This window comes from Centruroides sculpturatus, unplaced genomic scaffold (assembly GCF_000671375.1).
Source record: "Centruroides sculpturatus isolate CEXI.00-Female unplaced genomic scaffold, Cexi_2.0 scaffold27, whole genome shotgun sequence".
In the NCBI taxonomy this organism is placed as follows: domain Eukaryota; kingdom Metazoa; phylum Arthropoda; class Arachnida; order Scorpiones; family Buthidae; genus Centruroides; species Centruroides sculpturatus.
In genome coordinates this window covers 779,104-800,294 of record NW_019384318.1, presented here as the reverse complement: position 1 = coordinate 800,294, position 21,191 = coordinate 779,104, and the positions used below count along the sequence as shown (strand labels likewise).

Sequence of the window (21,191 nt, the reverse complement as noted above, 5' to 3'; positions counted from 1 at the left end):
TAAATTTGCCGCGTGGCGCTGGACGGCGAAAAGTAGTTCGGCTGCCCGATGACGTTTTACCGAATTATAGGAGGTTTTTTACCAGGTTTGTACGGATACCATCGCAATTTTTTCGCCGTCTTATAGGAATCGTAATTATAGGAACCCGTGTTATAGGGGGTCTACTGTACAGCGCTAAATTCAGTAGATCTCGGTTTGACCGCCGAAATGACGTTATACAGTGATGGATTTACCTACACTAAATCCTTGCACTTAGGAAGAGGCCCTCATAGAGGTACCACAGGTACAGTACGTCCACAAAGATGCTCAGTCAAGGATTTTTATATCCAATGCAAAAGTCTTCAGGGCTTTGAAGATATTGATGTTATCTATCATAGTCTTTCTGTGGCATGGCCGTAGTTCATTTTCCTTTTGGATCGTGCATATGAGTACCTTTCGCTGTTCGTTGTACGATGGGCAGTGCCAGATGACATGTTCTGTGTCTTCGTCTTTGTATAGGAAGCATAGACACTTGACGTCAGTCTTCCGCAGGAACCAACGGAAGTTGCCGTGCCCGGTGAGAAGTTGAGTAACCTGGAATGTGTGGACGAGATGCTTGCAGAGGTTCCTCTGAAGAACATTGGGAATGAAGCTGTAAGTAGTCCTGCCCGTGGAGCTGTTGTCTCATCTTCCTTGCCAGCACTTCCATTTGTGGCTGCGGATGCTCTCCTTTAGCCATGATACCGGGGTGATACCGAAGGAACATCTCCGCGTCCAGACAGGCGCCGAGAGAGCTAAGAGATCAGCTCTGTCGTTGCCCTGAACGCCACAGTGCCCCCTCACCCAGGAAAGCTTGATGAATATACTGTTTCGTAGTGTGAGCAGAAGGTCGACGCTATCTTGAATTATTGAGTTTAGTATTAAGTTTCCTAAGTTGCAACAGAGCAACACGGCATTCACTTAGGATCGTAACCCTAGTGATTTTAAAAGCCTCCTTATTTTCCGTGATCCAAAGTAAAGCCTTGTAGATGGCCAGGGACTTGGCTTGGTTAATAGTGCAATGGCTAGCCAGCCTAAACCGAGCCTGGTGGATGTACTGTACCTGTTGTTGTTTGCCACGACGACTGAGCACCCCACCCCCGCGTCAGATTTTGACCCATCCGTATATATACAGAGGCCGATAGGGGCTTCAGCACCCTACAGAGTGAACAGTTTATCAATAGTGGTGCTAGGATGGTAGGCAAAATGCCGAGGGTTGTAGTATAGCTTGTATTTAGACAATCGCTCAGAAATGCATGTTGCAGCTGGGCTTACATCAATCTGACTAATGACGATGTTAATGCGATCGGTAGTAATAGTGTCAGTGGACAGCTGAAGCTGATGAAACGTCCAAACTTTCTCTTTGATGACAATGTCTATTGGGATTAGGTTAGCAATTGCCAAGAGTGCGTCGGTGCGGTCTTGTAGGCTTTGATTATTGTAATGATGGCAAGCCTCTGAGCCGTTAATATATAACAGCGGGACAGCGTTCGAATCCACTTTATTTGATTCGAATTAGAAACAAGAAAGTCTTTGATTTATTCTAAATTAGAAAGGATTTAGGTGTTAGATATGTAAAGAAAATTCCAATGAAAATGTACAGTATATTGGCAACAGTCAAAAATAAAATACAAAATCAAACGAGCGCCGTAGTGAATTGGGCTATTATTAGTAATTAGATAGTAAGTAATTTGGTAATATAGGTAGACGTTAGGCGCCATCTCTTATCTAAATTATTTAATAAATTATTAAAAATTATAATTATTTATTTAGATAAGAGATGGCGCCTAACGTCTAAACGTTCTNAGAGTCGAGTCTCTATAGCTCTTTTTGTAGCGTGGTTTCGATTTCCGTTGGCGGTGACGGTTCCGTTTTAATATATATATATATATATAATATATATCTCTATCAGAGCACAGCTTACAATAAAAACAGACTAGTCAAATGGTAGAAGAGTTGTGTCTAAAGGAAAATATTTTCTCTCGCTAGATGGAGCCACACTACAGACCAAAACAACACAGCTGAGCTATTTATGGAAATGTACACAAATGTTAAACCACGTGTTAATATAGCATAGATTTAAAGTGTTACAAAAGAAGAGATTTAGGGTGTCTTTGGAGTTTATCAAGATTAAGCCCATATTTTTTTTTTATTTATTTAATTAATATTAGGTAAATTATTGTAGTTTGCAGTGAGGAAAGAGCTATGATATATATTATTCACAGTTTATATTGTGTTTATAAATGAGATAGAGGGAGATTAAAGTTGAGTTATGAACAGCTTAAGAGAGAGGAATTAAAAGTCAGTAGATTTAGTTCTTGGATTTCAAATATAGGCTATTAGAGGAAAAAGAGGAAATTCCAACTATTTAGACAACATAGTCAGCATATTTACAGACACATAATAACTTAGAAATGATTAGAGGTTAACAAATAGAATAGGTAAATGTAGGATGCAAGAGTTCTGACAGTATTATTAGATATTGACTGTGATTAGTGGCTAAAAGAAAAACATGTTAGTGATATTTTAAACCTATATAAACATAGGACAGGTGTAGTAGGCCATCAATAAATCTTCATTCATATTCTACTTTTAATAGTGCAAAATATTATATAAATTACCAAACTATGTAGAGCCAATGTGAGTGTCATAAGAAATATAATTTCTGGTGTCAAAAATACAAAACTATTTCACCCGAGTACTATTTTTTACTATACTAAATCAAGTAAAATTGTATAGCACACTTTATGTAGTGTTAAACAGATATATTAGAACATTATGTACAAAACTTTCATTCACAATATGTAGCAATATAACAGTCAAATACGTGAACCGTTCACAGCCCGGCACACGTAAAATCTAAGCGACTCGTACAACACGGAATTCATATTATACGGAATTATCAACAGTGTTATAGGGGGGTCTACTGTACCTACTAACCAAATAGATACCGGCGATTCGCACGCCAGCTAACGGCAACCCGAGGCATTAACTGTACTTGAGAGGGCAGCGCAAGGACTATTATATCTATGGACTCTGCCTCCCGATTTGCCTAATCCCGCTACGCTGAAAATCTTTTCATAAGTTACATAAATAAAATTCTTGTACGATATACTTACACAATTATTGCTTACGCGGCTGACCTCAAGATTACTTACACTGACCCAAATATAAAGCGAAATGACCTGAATAAATTGTTATCTACATTATAATATCTAAGCCTCTCGATTGACCTCAGTAAAAACGTTGCTAGGACTTTGTGGTGTCGCGATAAAATTGAAGCGAAGCCGGAAGGAAAAAAAAAAAAGCCATCCCTGCACCCGTTAGACACAGGACAAAACAATCGATGGCGATTGCTTCGTTATACTGTACAGTACATTATTACAATTACAAAATTATTTTATATTACTTAAATAATTATTCAAACGAAATTTCTAAGTTTATTAATTGAATTAAAGTTTATATTTTTATTCTATCTTAAGTTTAAAATTGGCAAATATATATACAAAAGTTAAAGTATTATTAACGAAATGCTTACAAGAGTTCTTTTACTTAACGTCTTCGCACTGGAATTATTTGAAATGTTAGTTAATAAAAGTTTTGTCTCTCTCACGAAACATAATTATACTTTGCAAACGTTTCTTTATTCTGAGCATCGATTTTAACGTAAACCATTTCCATAGCATTGTGAGACGAATTTCTACAAGGAATTTTAAAATCTCGTGTAACCAATATCCACTAGTGTAATCGGAAATTCCTAAAGTTCGAATGGCATCCCTCACGTAACGATCGCTGCTAGGAATTATCACGTCGATTTTTTTGAATTTGATCAAATTGGTGGACACGTAATACGGAATAAGCGTCTGAATGTCCAGTCCTTTACCGAGACGTTCTGCGGAAACACTTCTGGAAAAGAAGGTGCAAAATGCTTTAGAAGCCGAGTAGACATTTAAACGTGGTACAGGGAAGATGGAAGCGATGGAGGAGACGAATATCATGGCTCCATTTTCCTTAGTTAGCATCCACGGTAGAACGCAACGAGTTAACTGCACCACAGAAGTTACTTGCAACGTGATTATTTTTAACACGTTTTCCGTCGTTTCGTCTAAGAAAAGACAAGGTAAATTGCCTAAAAAACCAGCATTGTGGATGAATAATCCTACGTCTTTGCCTTGTAATTCCTGTGCCACGTCACGTACGGCACCCTCTTCCGACAAGTCGGCTCGGATGTAAAGGCATCGATTTCCATAAGTGCTCTCGATTTCTTCGGCCGTACTTCGCAGAGTTTGTTGGTCTCTGCCGACGATGATTACGTTCATACCTTTTTCTGCCAATTGCAAAGCGTAACTCCGTCCGATGCCGGCATTTCCGCCGGTGATAACGGCCCATTCTCCGTATTCGTTACGGAAATCGTGAAAAAATCGAAGTAGAAAGTGCAAATATATAAACCTGAAGAAGGAATAAATTGCAGAAATTGTTGTTGAAACACCCACTGCGATCAAAAAGTAGTCGTACATCGGAAACGAATAGAACAATTGCTCGTATCGCTATTAACTTTCTATTATTGTCAGAGATCCGAGTCTGTTCAGAGAAGGCATGACACTTTATGTAAGCTGCAAAACCTGTCTTGTAATGAATCCAAATACAATTTTTCACATTTTCCTCATACAATATGCAATTAAATGCCAATGAAGTGTAACCAGAAAGTGTAGAAGGTCATCTATAATTTACAAGAAATTAACAATTCGATTTTGTATTTACCTTGGAAACTTTGTTTAATTTAGAACCATTACTTCGTATTCTCTACCGGAAAAAACAAAGTAAATGATCAGGAAGAAAACGAAATCGGACTTTCTCTCACCAGCCATTCTTTTATTTTTCAATATTGTTCTATCTCAGAATGAATTTATAACAAATTATTCTTGTATATCTTTCTTTGTTGTTAACCTGAAGAAGGAATAAATCGCAGAAATTGTTGTTAAAACAGCCACTACAATCAAGAAGTAATCGTACATTGGAAACGAATAAAACAAGTGCTCGTATCGCTGCTCACTTTCTATCATTGCTAATCACAAAATCCGTTCGTCAGTTAAAATCTACTATTACTTCTACTATACTATTACTTCGTCTATTGGTTGGACACCAGCTACGTGGCTTTTTTCTTCTGTTTGTGTTTTTGATATGGAGATTTCAGCCGATGCTGCTATTTTCTCCGACTCTGTGCCCCTTGATCGGCTACGATAAGGAAAACGACCAGTTTGGCGGATGAAAATAAAAGTCTCTGCAACGCCATAGGGATGGTTTTCCCTTCCGAAAAGTTGTCGGAAAGGAGAACCATCCCTTTGGCGTTACGGAGCGGTGATTTCGGTGCGTCCGTGCCGATAAGCGCCCAATTTTGCCACTGGCGGGTAGTTGCTTCGTGAATAAAGCTGGGTGTAGACAAGATCCGGTGGAAAATAGATCTAAGTAGATGATGGAGAGGAGCTGGGAAATGTCCAGAGGGGTAGACGCTTAGCGGTAAATACGGGTTTGAGACAAATTTGCCCGCTAGATAAGGGGTAGTGCTCGCGTAATATAAGACTGTTGATGTTGCCGCCACCGATAGAAGCCAGCCCTGGCTTCGTTTTAAATAGTTTGGAGAGGGCTAAAAGTCCCTCTGGAGAGGTGAGTGAGGACGTGGCAGAATGTCGTCAGTCGCAATTGGTGTGCAAGGGGAATGAATCCCGTCTCTGAATACAGGGAAGTAATGTACTCTGGANAATTTTATTACAAGCAAGCAGCAGAAATTAACCTAGCGGGCTTGCGATGCTTGCTTGTAATAAAATTTCTTGTATTTTATATTAAAATGATAGGCAAGCAATTTTGTTAAAAGCACTGGCACTGAACGTTTCGCTTCATGCAGTCTATTTTGCAACTTTTTTTTAAAATGATGTCAATCCCGAGATTTTCGGGATTAGGAAAACTTAATCCCGAAAATTTTGGGACTGAAAAGTTGTCGGGATCCCGATTTTCGAGATCCCGGGATCAAATCCTCTACTCCCGTGCCTTTTAAACCTAGGAATTTTTGGATGAATGGACTGCAAGAGTGCAATTCCATTGATCATGTGTAAATGAACACATTGGAATGTTCGATATTATATCGAAAAATTCGAAACAACACTTCGAATTTTATTATAATTTCTCTCGTGACCTGAAAAGCGAGCAATTAAAAAAAATATATTGGTGACGAAATGGCAAACAAGTAAAATTTATAAATGCCCACTCTAAAGACAGAATCGTAGGATGGGACAGTCCCGAATTACACAATAAAATCTCGACTTTATCCAACATCTCTGGAGGATAACATCTCACTTCATATACTAAATCTATCTATATTTATTAATAAGGATGTTTGTTTGTTCGCTATACACTACTAGGACATTCGACCAATTACGACGATACACGGCAGTTATATTTTATATACTTCTAATTGACATAATGTCGTACAACCCACCCCAAAATATATATTTGTTTTCTGTAAATTAATTAATTTCTATCTACATTTGATTTGCTGATTTACACGTGATTGGCAAAAAAAATTAAAAAATAATAATAAACTAAATACAATTCTTATAAAAAGGATATAATTTTTAAAAATTTAATAGTACCACGGTATAATTATTCAGTTAAAAATCAAGTTACGACTTTCAGGTATAGCCTTGTGATCATTATCAGTTGTTTGCGTGGGATTATTTTACGCCAAAACCTTGAATTTTTTACTGTTTTTTTAATGTCCGAATATAAATAAAGTACGATTTAATTTAATAATATTAAATATTACCATGTATATGTATTTAATAGTTTATTTTTTGCTCCTCCCTAACGACTATAATCCAAATGTTATATACATGATTATATTAAGATTAAGTTAATATTTCGGGGGTGGGGGAATTTTCTGCAGAATGGGCGATTGAGCCTGATCTATATACAAGTAGACTCCCGTATAACAATGTAGATAATTCCGTGTTATATTAATTCCATGTTGTACGAGTCACTTAGATTTTACAAATACGTGAGTCGTTCACAGCCCGGCACACGTATTTATAAAATCTAAGTGACTCGCACAACATGGAATTCATATAACACGGAATTATCTACATTGTTATAGGGGTCTACTGTATTGAAAATAGCAACGAACATTCCAACAAATAAATCATAACGAAAACATTAAGTAAAAATTCACATATAAAATGGTTCCGTCTAATCAGTGGCGGTTTATTGTTTCTTGGGGCCCCGTGTACTGCTGATCTCGGGCCTTCTTCGGGAAAATTTTTTATGGAATTTCCAGGTTTCCTCGCTCGTTTTTTAACGGGCCCTCTGGAGGGTCAACTTAATGATATTTCAGTTTAAATATGTTATAAATTAATTTATCGAATGATCTGAAAACCGTAGGTTATTACGAAAAAAATTACAGTACAGTCGACCCCCACCTATAACACAGGTTCCTATAGTTCGGATTCTTATATGACGGCGAAAAAATTGCGACAGTATCCGTACAAACATGGTAAAAAAAACTCCTATAATTCGGTAAAACGTCATCGGACAGCCGAACTACTTTCCACCGTCCAGCGCCACGCTACGGAGAGTTTAGGCGGGTAAATTGAGTTTACTATCGTCTGTACAGTATGTAAATTAGGTACCGTAAGTCTAATACAGCACTAATTTTCTACATTTCTTGTGAAAGAAACATTTCTTATTCAACGGCCATAAAAATTATTTATATTAATGATGTCTCCAAAGTTCAACGAAGTTTTCGCAGAAAAATAACTTATCAGAAATCGCGGCCGCCGTTTGGTGCGCTGCTCCGCGACGAAAACAAGCTTAAGCAATGGCGACGTCGAACGGTGCACACTCGGTAAGTAATCCTACAATTTTTTGTTTATAGCATAGTTTATACGGATTATTCCCAAAAAATTATACGTGTTTTGGAAATTTTGAGTCGAATTAGTCTAGGAATCGATTAATTTTATGGAAGAAAACCTTTCAAACAGCCGTAGTCCGTAAACTTCACACGTGCCGGGCTGTGATTGGCAAGGTCTCCTAAAACATCAATTTCATAAAAAAACGGAACGTATTTACCGTGTTATAGGGGGGGAGTCGACTGTATACAGTATATAAAATTCGTTGTAAACGTGTTAATTTGTATATCTGTTAATATCTCTATCATAATTAATGTTAAATTTTAATTTTTAACTTAGTTTCTATATTGAATATACAATAGAAGCTTGCAATAATTCATAATAAATCGTTTCGTTAAAGAAAAAATTTATTCTACTACTTAAAAAAATTGTTTAAAATTCATCAATATAAAAAAACATTTTAATAATATATTTTTTAAATAAATAAATGCATTTGTTTAAATTAATTTTATTTTATAGCCATTGAAAATATTCCAACAATTAATTAATTAATTAATTAAAATGATATTTAAGCATAAAAACTTTATATCTGATTTAATTATAATTAATTCCACGTGTAACTTAAAGGCCTTTCGGAAAATTCTCAAGGAGTTAAGTTTTATATGAATATTCAAGAATAAATGCATGATAGAAAGTAAGTAAAAGGTGTTTTGTAAACGTTTCCGCAAAGCAGACCCCGACTTGGACTTGTTGAGGCCCTAAATTATACCACAAAACAGGACTTTCTCCCTTTTAAAAAAATATACGTGTAAAAATGTGAGGCCCTAAACTACAACTTATGTACAGAATCGGTCCTGCCGTGAAGAATAATTTATATAACTATTATAAAATGGCGAAAAAAACTTAATTTTGAAAGTAGGGATGGGTTTTATAAAATATTAATCATTAAGTCCGACCCTACTAAAAATACACGCAACACCCTTTATCTTCCCACCCCCTCGACCTTAAACCATCAAAATTTAATAGCATCGAACCACCTAATAAACAAACCTCTCTGAAAAACTTCACAAAAACACAGGAGTTATTAAGCTTCAAACAGGGTGAACAAAATCGTACCCCTCCCCACACACACACATACATACATACATATAGAAATTACCCCAGAATTTTCTTGCATGTTACACACGTGAAAACCACGTGGTCGTTGGTGGGAGGGGTTAGCGCCTCGCCAACGAGTACTACTGTTTTTTTAATGTTCGAATATAAATAAAGTACGATTTAATTTAATAATATTAAATATTACCATNATATATATATATATATATATTAATACTAATTATATAAAATTATAAAGAGATACCGAGATAAATACAATAGTAATATGCCTTCTATTCTAAATATTTCTTAACGTAATTTTGTACTTAGATTAAAACTGTAAACAGGAGATACACAAGTATTCGGACGATCGGTCCACTAATTTAGTTTATTTTACAGACACCAGGGGAGCTACTAATCAGTGTTGCCAGATCCTTTTTACATATGGTAGTGCGAAATTCTCGAAAAGTAACGGATTGTGTTTAAAAATATAGCCCAAAATTAGATAATAATAATAATAATAATAATAATAATAATCACAAGAATAAGATTTAAATATATATTTCTCAATTACAGTGTAACAATACAATCTGCATGGATAAATACAGTCGACCCCCTATAACACTGTTGATTATTCCATTTTATATGAATTCCATGTTGTACGAGTCATTTAGATTTTACAAATACGTGAGCCGTTCACAGCCCGGCACACGTATTTATAAAATCTAAGTGACTCGTACAACATGGAATTCATATAAAACGGAATAATCAACAGTGTTATAGATGGGTCGACTGTACAGTAGAAACCAGAAACTAATTAGGTTCTTTTCACTACAGTTAATTTTTAATTAAAATAAAACTACCGAACAAAAGAGCAATAATAAATTACTACAACACAATAAAGTTTATTGATTTAATGCGAGTTCATAATTGATGAAGGGCACCGCGTCAATACAGTATTTAGAAATTCTACTGAATAATTAATCCGTGAAATCGATCCTCTAATTCTCGGAAATAATTAAATGTTTTTATTAAAGAAAATCAATAAAATGTCTACGATAAATACTAATTTCGGTTCTTCTTTGCATCAGGTATGAACATCTTCAAGACACTTAGCGCGAATGCGTACGTCTTCCTTCGAATTTCTCTAAGTTTAATAGGAATCCACCCACTGAATTCAAAATCAGGGAAATGGCTTAGACGATCGGTAACGTCTTGGAATCTATTGGTTTTATTTCTACGTCACATGTTCGTACTTCACTATTTACTACGTTGCTTCATTTTGTATGGCACCAAAGGTTTCTGGCTAAGTAGCACGTCTTTCATCAAATGTTGTACAGCGGTGATTATGGCAGATTCCATGATTTACCATCGGGTCAAGATTCGTCGATTATTGACCAAATTGAAAAATATCAGTAACAGTTTACGACTCGTTATATTCGTAAGTTATTGTTGGATGTATCTGATAGCTCGTTGCATAGTTATTGTTACTTCCATAACAGTATCGGAAGTTTACAGAAGAGATTACGTGGATACAAACTGGTACGTAAGTCTAATTCCAGATAATAGTATTAACCGGTTAGCCGGTTTATACGCATTGACTGATACATTGTTAGTATCCGGAACGGTATCATTCATTTTAGCATTTTATATATCTGTATGCATAACTCTACGTTCGAAACAAGAAGAAATCGTTGGCCTAATTGCATCGTGTTCTCGTCCGACCTCATCCATTCTATACAATTTTAGAATAAAATATCATTATTTGTCGTGTTTAATCTCTAACACGGATAAAATCTTTTGTCGCGTGATGTTTGTCTGGTTCGTTATGTTTTTCTTAACGATTTGTGTAGAAATGACTCAATATTTCGAGCAAGAAACACACGAGAGATACGGCGACATGGGTAATTTAACTGTATTCTTATTAAACGCTACGTACACGCTTTCAATTTTTACTTGCAGCTGTCTTACTCCTTCTTCTATTGCGGATAACTCGAAAAAGATTCTTCAATACGTATATCGATATACAATATGGTGCGATATTCACAATACAAATTTCCTCCATCAATGTAGGCTTTTCATATTCGATGTTCTTCAATCACAGAATTATTTAACGGCTTGGAGGTTCTCTCCGATTAACCGGGATTTTTTCATCACAACTGTGGGTGCTCTTTTCACTTATGGCATTGTAATCATTCAATTTAATCCTAAAGCCATTAAATTATTTTATGGTGACGACTAATGTATTGTATTTAATATTCTAAATAGATTTGTCTTTAATTAAACAATTAATGATTTGCCATTTTATTTTAATGTGTAATGTATTAAAAAAAAAATGTTTTCTGAAAACCAATACTGTAATGTACAGTTACATCACAGTTATTTCTTGTTCAAGATGAAGGCTTCTTGGACTAAATTTAACTCTTGAGTTACGGGCGGATATCGTTTAATAAAGCCCGAACTCAAGGTCAGAAGGACAAGGTCCCATCAAGACAAAAGGGTTTCTCTAGCTAAGACAGTGAACTTTATCCAAACGGATACAGGATACAAGTGATATCACTGTTCTGTGAGGACAGGAGAAGCATCTCGACCCATCACTTGGGTCCTCACAAGAATTAGAGCGGTTGCAAGGGCTTATTAAGAGATCGCATCGGGCTCTTTAAGGTAATTTTATATATTTAGTATCAACTGTCTTTTCCTTCTTTAGTTTTTAATTATTAATTTTCCTCCTTTTTTATGTTTTCAATTCGTTGATTAAGTAATATTGTAAGGTAACCATTTAGATCAGATTTATATCTGATTGTTTTTTCTTCTTCCCTATTGTCCTTTCTTTTATGTTTTGAACGCCCATTTTAAATATATTTCTTTTTATAAATATCTAAACTTGAAAGGAAAAATTATTTCATTTACATTTCAAGGTTTTTTTCATATTTATTATATTCTATATTCTTAGTTTTCCAGCAATTATATACAACAGAGGGAAAGTATGGCGATCGTACAGGGCTGCCAAGAGCTTATATGGGACTAAGCTAGAAAAGAAATGGTAAAGGGGACCCACTAAGCAACAGAAGATGCTCTTAACCTTCCCTTTTACCTTTTTTTTAACATTAATTTATACAGGTAAAAGCCACTAAGGGCCAATGTCTAAGAACGTTTCTTGATGTGGGATTTTAATAGAAAGATACATTTAAATTGCCATAGTAAACAGTAAAAAATGAATTTCAAACAGTAATAAATAATATTCATCAACAACAGTGAAAGATATACAAGAATAATTTGTTATAAATTCATTCTGACATAGAACAATATTGAAAAATAAAAGAATGGCTGGTGAGAGAAAGTCCGATTTCGTTTTCTTCCTGATCATTTACTTTGTTTTTTTTTCCGGTAGAGAATATGAAGTAATGGTTCCAAATTAAATAAAATGTCCAAGGTAAATACAAAATCGAATTGTTAATTTCTTGTAAATTATAGATGACCTTCTACACTTTCTGGTTACGCTTCATTAGCATTTAATTACATATTGTATGAGGAAAATTGAAAAATTGTATTTGGATTTATTACAAGACAGGTTTTTCAGCTAACATAAAGTATCATGCCTCCTCTGAACAGACTCGGATCTCTGACAATAATAGAAAGTTATTAGCGATACGAGCAATTGTTCTATTCGTTTCCGATGTACGACTACTTTTTGATCGCAGTGGGTGTTTTAACAACAATTTCTGCAATTTATTCCTTCTTCAGGTTTATATATTTGCACTTTCTACTTCGATTTTTCCACGATTTCCGTAACGAATACGGAGAATGGGCCGTTATCACCGGCGGAAATGCCGGCATCGGACGGAGTTACGCTTTGCAATTGGCAGAAAAAGGTATGAACGTAATTATCGTCGGCAGAGACCAACAAACTCTGCGAAGTACGGCCGAAGAAATCGAGAGCACTTATGGAAATCGATGCCTTTACATCCGAGCCGACTTGTCGGAAGAGGGTGCCGTACGTGACGTGGTACAGGAATTACAAGGCAAAGACGTAGGATTATTCATCCACAATGCTGGTTTTTTAGGCAATTTACCACGTCTTTTCTTAGACGAAACGACGGAAAACGTGTTAAAAATGATCACGTTGCAAGTAACTTCTGTGGTGCAGTTAACTCGTTGCGTTCTACCGTGGATGTTAACTAAGGAAAATGGAGCCATGATATTCGTTACTTCGTTCTCTTCACTTTTTCCTACTCCACGTTTAAATGTTTACTCGGCTTCTAAAGCATTTTGCGATCGCTTTTCCAGGAGCATCTTAGGAGAATGTCTCGCTAAAGGAGTACACATCCAGACACTTTCTCCATTTTACGTATCCACCAAATTCATCAAATTCAAAAAAATCGACGTGATAATTCCTAGCAGCGATCGTTACGTGAGGGATGCCATTCGAACTTTAGGAATTTCCGATTACACTAGTGGATATTGGTTACACGACATACTTAAGTATCTTGCGGTAAATTATCGTACAATACTATGGAAATGGTTTACGTTAAAATCGATGCTCAGAATAAAGAAACGTTTGCAAGGTATAATTATGTTTCGTGAGAAAACTACTGTTAACATTTCAAACAATTCTGCTCTGAATAATTACAAGAATGATTAAGAATAGATGTATCAGTAAGTAAAAGGAATTTTATAAACATTTTAATAAAGTTTGTTTCAATTATTACTGCCTAATATCTTTAGTAATTTTTAATTTATATAAATATAAATGTAGAATTTCGTGCAAATAAAAAAGAATTTGATTGCAAGTTAATTTAGCCTTGACATGTTTATTTTCTTTGAAGGTCATTCGCGTAATAATTGCTGAGAAATGAACAAAACCTGTTATTAATATCGTTTTTTGAATACTTCCTACTTGACAAAATAAATTTGAGCATGTTATATGTGAAAATAATTAATAAATAATTTGATATAAAAGAATCTTTGTTAAAACTATGATTGTTGAGATTGTCGGTGAGTGAAAAAGTCTACTTCCAGTGTGCGTACCTCACAAAATAAAAACAAAAAACAATGGTGTTTTCACCTGTAATTCTCAATATAATCACCCAAATGTGCTTTATATCTAACAAGCTTGCAAACGTAGGAGGAGAACGGGGTAACTGTGGTCAATTAATTAAGCGAGAATGGTTTCCACACAGTTTATAATAGGCCTACTGTATACTTTATATACAGTACTTTACTCTGGTTCTACGTGGGTAAAATAGGGGCAGATTTCTCCGGTTGGAGATCGAATTAAACTTCGATTATGACCTCTCCCGAGCCCCGAAAGGTTTCGAATTGTCATCAGGTGACAAGGAGAGATAAATCGGAAAGTGGAATAGAAGGAAAACGGATAAAACACCAGACATTCAAGGACGCGACGGCTTCTTCTCCCGAAAGTTCCAAGTGACGGATCTATTGTTGTGTGTGTGTGTGTGTGTGTGTGTCTCGCGCCCATCTTCGTCGCCATCTCCCGACCTCGGATCGACATATTTCCATCAACGGAAATCGACCGCATCGTCCGGGAGTCGTCGAGACGTCGATGGAATTGTTCATTCGCGAACAAGGGACACACCTTCAAAATGGGACTATCTTGGAAAGGAGAGGAAGACCAAGAGGTAGCTGCCGACGTAGAACTTTAAAGATCGCGGAAATCTTGTAAGCTTCTTTCGTGTATAATAAACGGGTTGTGTTGTTTGTAAAGGAGGCATCTATCTCTGACTCGACTGCTTCCACCTGTCGTTGATTGTTACCGCTCGGCAGTCCAAACGGCAAGGGAGACGATGACGATATACAGTAAAACCTGTCTATGGCGACCACCCACGGTTCCTTCAAAAAGTGGTCTTTTAGACAGGTGGTCGTCCAATACAGGTGGTGTTGTAATACCGTATTTCCGTGCGTATTTTACGCACTTTTTAGCCATTTCTACTAAGCAAAACTCGAGGTGAGCAAAAATAAGCAAATTTTTTTTCAACGATAGGGCTATATCGGTATTGTATTTTATTCTTATCGGATTACCGGATTTACAGGAGTCGTCATGATATTATAAGACAGACAGGGCCGTGCGGTAGATTTTCTAAGTATAATGCAAGTCTTTCGAAATGCCGTCTCTTATGTGTTTTTTGCCGCCCCTTATATAAATTATTAGTCTTATATAGGCTATAATTGTTATTATTTGGTGTATCTTACCAGGGCCGTGCGGTAGATTTTCTAAGTATGATTCAAGTCTTTGAAATTCTACCCCTTAAATGTTTTTTTATGCCGTCCCCTCACGGTGCCGCCTGATGAGGCCGCATCTCTGCATCATAGCACGGCACGGCCCTGAAGACAGATTTAATACCCAATATTTTAAAGATTAATACAATACTCGCATTTTTTCGATTATAATGCACACTTTTCTAACAAACTGAAATGAATTTCCTTTGTTGCTACACTAATTTATTAACACCTGCACCTAATTTCAAGGGTGGGAGAAGTGCCCGGGATGAATTCTTACAATAGTTTGGACCAAATACATTCGCGAAAATGGTCGCTTATTACAGGTGTTGTAAGTTGTTTCGAACCAAAAATCGATGCCCGCGGTCGCGTTACACAGGTGGTCGTTTAATATAGGTAACTTATATGAAGACTCATTGGATAAACTATTCCGTGCCAGACATTTTTGCCCGTTTTGACAGGTGCCCGTCGAATGCAGGTGGTCGCCTAAGCAGTTTTCACTGTACACGTGTTTTTTTTACATACATTAATAGAATTTTGTAAATTGAACAATAGACAAACTCTTCATATTAAAAAGTACAATAGAATTAGTGATAAACGTTTATTTATTTATTATTTGATGAGTACGTATTGCATAACAAGTAAACCGCGTGTAAATCATTTAATATCACGACATTTTTAAAGCATAGAAAATGAATTACGAAAATTGTTTTTCGGCTTTCTTTAATAACTATATTGTCTTATTGTTAGGATATTATTATTGTTTATACATAATTCCTCTCTTATTCTTGCTTTATTTACTCAATACTATCAAAATATATTATATATATATACAGTCGACCCTCTTATAACACTGTTCATTTTTCCGTTTTATATGAATTCCGTGTTGTACGAGTCACTTAGATTTTACAAATACGTGTGCCTGGCTGTGAACAGTTCATGTATTTGTAAAATCTAAGTGACTCATACAACATGGAATTCATATAAAATGGAAAAATCAACAGTGTTATAGGGGGGTCGACTGGTATATATATATATATATATATATAGCCTATTGTGTAAAGAGGTCCTATGTATAGAATTTTATAAAGGGGGGGGAAAACTTATAAAAATGTTAAAAAAATAATTTAATTAAACTTTAAATAGTTCTAGAAAATTAGGTAGTGAATGGTTAGCCAAAGATGGGATCCTAAAAAAATTAATTTTAATAAAAAAACAAAATGAAAGTTTCTTTATCATCAATTTTAATTTAAATATAATACTGTTTTAAAGTAATATTTACTCTAAAAACCTTAATGTCAGTCAAATATAAGAACATTTATGCCACTTAAAGAAGCCATATTGCATGTTTAGGCTATATCTTCAATACACTATTGTACAGTATACATGTACATTTTAATCAAATATATTAGCTTTAAAGTAATAAATTTAAGTTATAATTGCTTGGTAAAATCCTTGTATAAGCTTGTTTACAACATATTTCTATTTCTACCTGTATATACAGTACAAGTAATTTTACTCTATATATAATTTGATATTGTAATAATCGTTTAATGTATCGCTACTCAATTGGTGTATAACTCTATTAAATTACCCCAAATTATAGTTAGAAATTTATTTAAAAACATGTAAAAATACAAATTTTAGATACATTTTATAAAAAAAATTATAACCTATAATCAATCATCTTTGTATACAATGTATACAGTGTTGTTTACTTGGGCATGCAAGGAAACAAAACGAACCGGAAATACGAAAGGTACAGGATGTTTTGGTGCTGATGCTGCCATCTAGCGTGATGAATACGGTCATTTGAACGTCAGTGGAATCATGTCGACGTTCCAAACGCCATTGTCAAACTTCTAGGCTCATAGGAAGGCGGCGCTGAACGTCCGACGTACACGTTTTTGCGTTGATAACGTCGGCCGCAACCTCTCTATTAACCTACAACAAAGCTATGATTAGGCTAATCTATACTAATCTTACTAATATTAGAGAGGTTGCGGCCGAAGTTTTCATCTTTAAAACGTGAACGTCGAACGTCGCTTACAACATAGCGGCGTTCGACGTTCACGTTTTAAAGATGAAAACTTCGGTCTCAACCTCGCTATTATAAAGAGGTAAAGTTCGTAAGTTTGGATGTAGGAAGTAATCTTGGAAACTACTCATCCGATTTTCATCAATACAGCTCTCCCTTGATAGTCCGACGTTTTTTAATCCGACACACCTCCCGTCAAGGTACCCGTCCCCGTTACGTGTCTGCTTTCACAGAAGCATGTCGCGACATCAATCTTCCCATCCAATTCTTACACGATGACACACATTTCGTGTGTTTTCTGTGAGCAGTTCTGTTCGAACAGTTGGAGTAGGGAATATTGTAAACTACTGCTAGCAAAACAATGCAAAATATGTAATTATTTTCGGTAATCCGGACACTTTTGGTAATCCAACACCCCTTTGGTTCCATACCTGTCGGACTATTAGGGGAGAGCTGTATTTAGAATGGACCTTCAGGATGGACATAGGCTATATATTATTCCGTTAAACATAGAAATTAAAAGATATCATCTAGGTAAACGTTATATTTTTGGTGTCAGCGAGTGCCGAGGGTCAAGACGCGTACAGTACATATACCAGATAGGTAACAGTACATATACCAGATAGGTAACAGTACATATACCAGATAGGTAACAGTACATATACCAGATAGGTACCGTGCGGCTCAGTCGCGTGGTCGCCAGATACGCAGTGCACGTGTCCGAACTTGTATATTATATAGATGTCGAAATCCCCCCGCGGGGGAGAGGGACAAAATTAAGGCTTACCGTGAAGAACTCGGCTTCTATTATACTATTTTAGATGCGGTTTTTTGCGTTTTAATAGGGTACGTCAAGAGAATGTACACTAAGAAAGGATTTTTCGAAATTCCGCCCCTCGGGGAGTGATTTTATACATTTATAACAGATATATTTTGAGTCCCAGCAACGCGTGCCGGGTACAGCTAGTCTGTTATAAAGGTGTTATTCCCTTATATTCCTAACACCAGTCGACAATGATGAAATGATGATAAATTATCATCATTTTATATATTTAGACGAAATTATTGCACTTCTTATTTTTACTAATGATAGCAATGATACCAATTTACACACACACAGTTTTGTCTAGTATCTTTGTGACGTCATCTAACACAATTGAAACACGAGTAAACGTCATGATTTCTGAGTGATGTTTGATTCGGTTTATTTGGCAAGGCGACGATCTGTTTTGGAGAAGGATGACTCGCGGTAGAATTTTCTAAGGGAATTTAGCCCCCTATTTAAGTGTTACAAACGTGAAGAAAACCCGAAAAATTCCACGTGACAACCCATTGGCTATGCGCAAAGTCGAGGTACTACTGTATTAAAAATTTTATCGTATTTTGTTTGAATTGTTTGTGTCTTTAAAATGTTTTGTTTCGGCTATTTTGATGGTTTGGTGTGGAAATATTTTTTTCCATTCACTGTACGGCTACGTCTCGCGCTGTTATGCAAATTTGATTACATCATCATTTGGTTTTGGTGTCGAATTCTCGTGACAGACTCATTATTTCTCCTCCTCGACGTATTTTTTACTCAAGTATGTAATAAAATTAGTTAAATTTCTTCTTTTAGTATTATTACACATCAATATTTTTTAAAAATTCTTCAATTTTTATTAAGACGTAAAGCAAATTTCACAATGCAAACTGTCAAAATGATCAATTTGCGGAGTAATTGGGTTCGAATCTACGCGATTGGGACTGGAAGAGAGATGTAGAGCGTATCGATAGCAACAAAAAAGTCAATGGAACCATCCCCGTAGGGGTGACCCTTCGCGAGATATGGTCCCCCCAAAATGGCGTCTTAATTGGATTCTTCTGTAAAGTGTTACGTGATAAAACAAGCAAATTTTCTACAGCATGCTATTAAATCTGTACCTTGTTGAAGTTCAGTTACATATTTTAATATTAAAGTAACGTTTATACGGAAGCAAACTTTTAGATGGCTTATTTTAATAGAAGTTCATTACTTAAGGTAGTTTAACTGGGGGGGCGGCTCTTTTAATGACTAGTCGGCACTAGTCATTAAAAGAGCCATCCTCCCCAGAAATGCCACCCAAACTGGAAGCCGTGTGGCGTCACTGAAGTGTTAGGACATTGCATTTAAACTGTTTTAGTGGGTACTTGAGGTTTTATTGCCCTTTTCACTACCAGCGTGTTGTGGGCTTGTGGTCGTGTAAGAGTTGCAATTAAAAAAGCAAACAATTTAATTTTTTCTTACAGATCTGTAGGGAATTTTGCATAAAATCGAAAATTTAAGAAGATATATTTAGCCTATATTTAAATTTCGGTGGTTAATTATCGAAAGAGTGGGAAATATAGGAGGGTCACGTGTGGTATTTCCAGTGGGATCGGACTTAGATTTTACCCCAGAATGTGTCTTGAAGAACTTGCAGGAGTGCCACACTTCTAGAAAAAGGTGTGTCGTACCTTTGGGAGAGTGTTTGCACAGTTGCACTCCTAGGTAAGAACTGGACCAGTTCTCGTGTCGTTGACCCCTAAAACCCCGTGGATCGCGGACTACCGGTTGAGAAACAAAACTAGACTAAAGTGTGGCTATAACGTGGCAAAGCGCCCGGAATAATTACGTGCAGATCCACATTCACCCCTGGATGTAGTAGATAAAGAATAAACTCTTATATATCGTATATATTTGTCACGTTCAAATCTTTTCCTGTATATTATTTGAATTTTTTCTTTATTTATTTACAAAGATAAGGCAACTCCTCACTGTTTATATTATTGTTTTTTAATGGCATATACTAATGATAAAATACTTTAAATTTTCGTATGCAGAATAATAGCGCTTTAATATGATGCCATAAGGTTAATTTTGTTTTATAAGAATATAAAAACTTCCAAAATTTCTTTAATTTACATTCGGAATTTTACGCTAAAATTACTTTTAATTATTTAATGAAAAATTAGCGGTTAATTGGATGAGTGCCGATTAACCTCCCGCGGAGTACAATTGACAAGTTTGTGTTTAAGTACATTTATTTAAAATGAAAAACACTTGTAATAAAGTTTATAGTAAAAATATGTTAACAATTAACACGGAGGAATGCGAAAATGTGTAAAATCTGTCTTTTATTTCTAACTAATTTCACGTTGTTAACGGTCGTTCGTCGGGTTAAAAATCACTAATCCTACTTTAAATCCATGAAAGTTTGTACAAGTCGACCCCCCTATAACACTGTTGATAATTCCGTTTTATATGAATTCCATGTTGTACGAGTCACTTAGATTTTACAAATACGTGTGCCTGGCTGTGAACAGTTCATGTATTTGTAAAATCTAAGTGACTCATACAACATGGAATTCATATAAAATGGAAATCAACAGTGTTATAGGGGGGTCGACTGGTATAAAATTTTAATGAAATTCTCTTTACAATTATAAAAAAAAAAACACAAAGCAATCAGAACATTTCTATTCAGAGACTATAAAATGTAAACATTCCTCCATGATCTAGCTATTTTGGCTTTGTCAATCCCAAAGTTTTACTTAATTGCATTAGAAAGCATTGTAAAAATCTATTGTATTGCTGTCTGAGTGATCCGTTATTTTTCGGCACGTGGCAGACAAACTGACGAATTTACAGTCGCTTGTAAAACCATTATGGCCGCACAAAAACGGACCGGATGGCGCCTGCTAATTGTCACTCTCTTCAGCGGTTTGTCTATTTACTTTCTTTAATTAAAATGTATAGATAAATCCTTTATTTTATAATTTTAAATACAATTTGCGAGCTGCTATCCTTTCGTTCGTTACATTATTCTTTACCATTGGCGTGCCTAACAAAAAAAGAGGAAACTCTGTGAGGCAAATTAACGTCCCTCTTTGCATTTAATTACCGATAA

At 35.7% G+C, this 21,191-nt stretch overlaps 4 protein-coding genes across 5 annotated transcripts in view; 2 read left to right on the top strand and 2 right to left on the bottom strand.

Moving 5' to 3' along the window:
* The window catches only part of LOC111624488, a 13,495-nt gene extending 4,057 nt beyond the window's left edge, over positions 1-9,438 (bottom strand). Inside the window, exon 1 of one of the 2 annotated variants that reach the window (XM_023367346.1) lies at positions 9,338-9,438. The gene's annotated coding sequence lies outside the window, so the exon portion shown is untranslated. Of the gene's footprint in view, positions 1-9,288 lie in introns of both variants that reach the window. The other variant, XM_023367355.1, reaches the window with a different exon arrangement.
* LOC111624508 (inactive hydroxysteroid dehydrogenase-like protein 1) lies at positions 3,516-4,611 on the bottom strand. Its single transcript, XM_023367365.1, has one exon. It carries the CDS (start codon positions 4,533-4,535, stop codon positions 3,603-3,605), a length of 933 nt encoding a protein of 310 aa, XP_023223133.1. The 5' UTR covers positions 4,536-4,611; the 3' UTR covers positions 3,516-3,602.
* Positions 9,439-12,594: 3,156 nt separating the features above from the next.
* On the top strand, positions 12,595-14,779 carry LOC111624068 (inactive hydroxysteroid dehydrogenase-like protein 1). The gene is made up of 2 exons (XM_023366853.1): positions 12,595-13,667; positions 13,838-14,779. The coding sequence occupies exon 1, from the start codon at positions 12,688-12,690 to the stop codon at positions 13,651-13,653; it is 966 nt and encodes a 321-aa protein (XP_023222621.1). The 5' UTR covers positions 12,595-12,687; the 3' UTR covers positions 13,654-13,667; positions 13,838-14,779.
* A 3,997-nt stretch (positions 14,780-18,776) lies between these two features.
* The window catches only part of LOC111624476 (T-box transcription factor mls-1-like), a 45,940-nt gene continuing 43,525 nt past the window's right edge, over positions 18,777-21,191 (top strand). Inside the window, exon 1 of the mRNA XM_023367323.1 lies at positions 18,777-18,866. The gene's annotated coding sequence lies outside the window, so the exon portion shown is untranslated. The remainder of the gene's footprint in view (positions 18,867-21,191) is intronic.

What these genes read in the sequence shown, in the direction of transcription:
- LOC111624508 (XM_023367365.1), bottom strand. Translation starts at nt 4,535, where the DNA reads ATGTACGACTACTTTTTGATCGCAGTGGGTGTTTCAACAACAATTTCT.
- LOC111624068 (XM_023366853.1), top strand. Translation starts at nt 12,688, where the DNA reads ATGTACGACTACTTTTTGATCGCAGTGGGTGTTTTAACAACAATTTCT.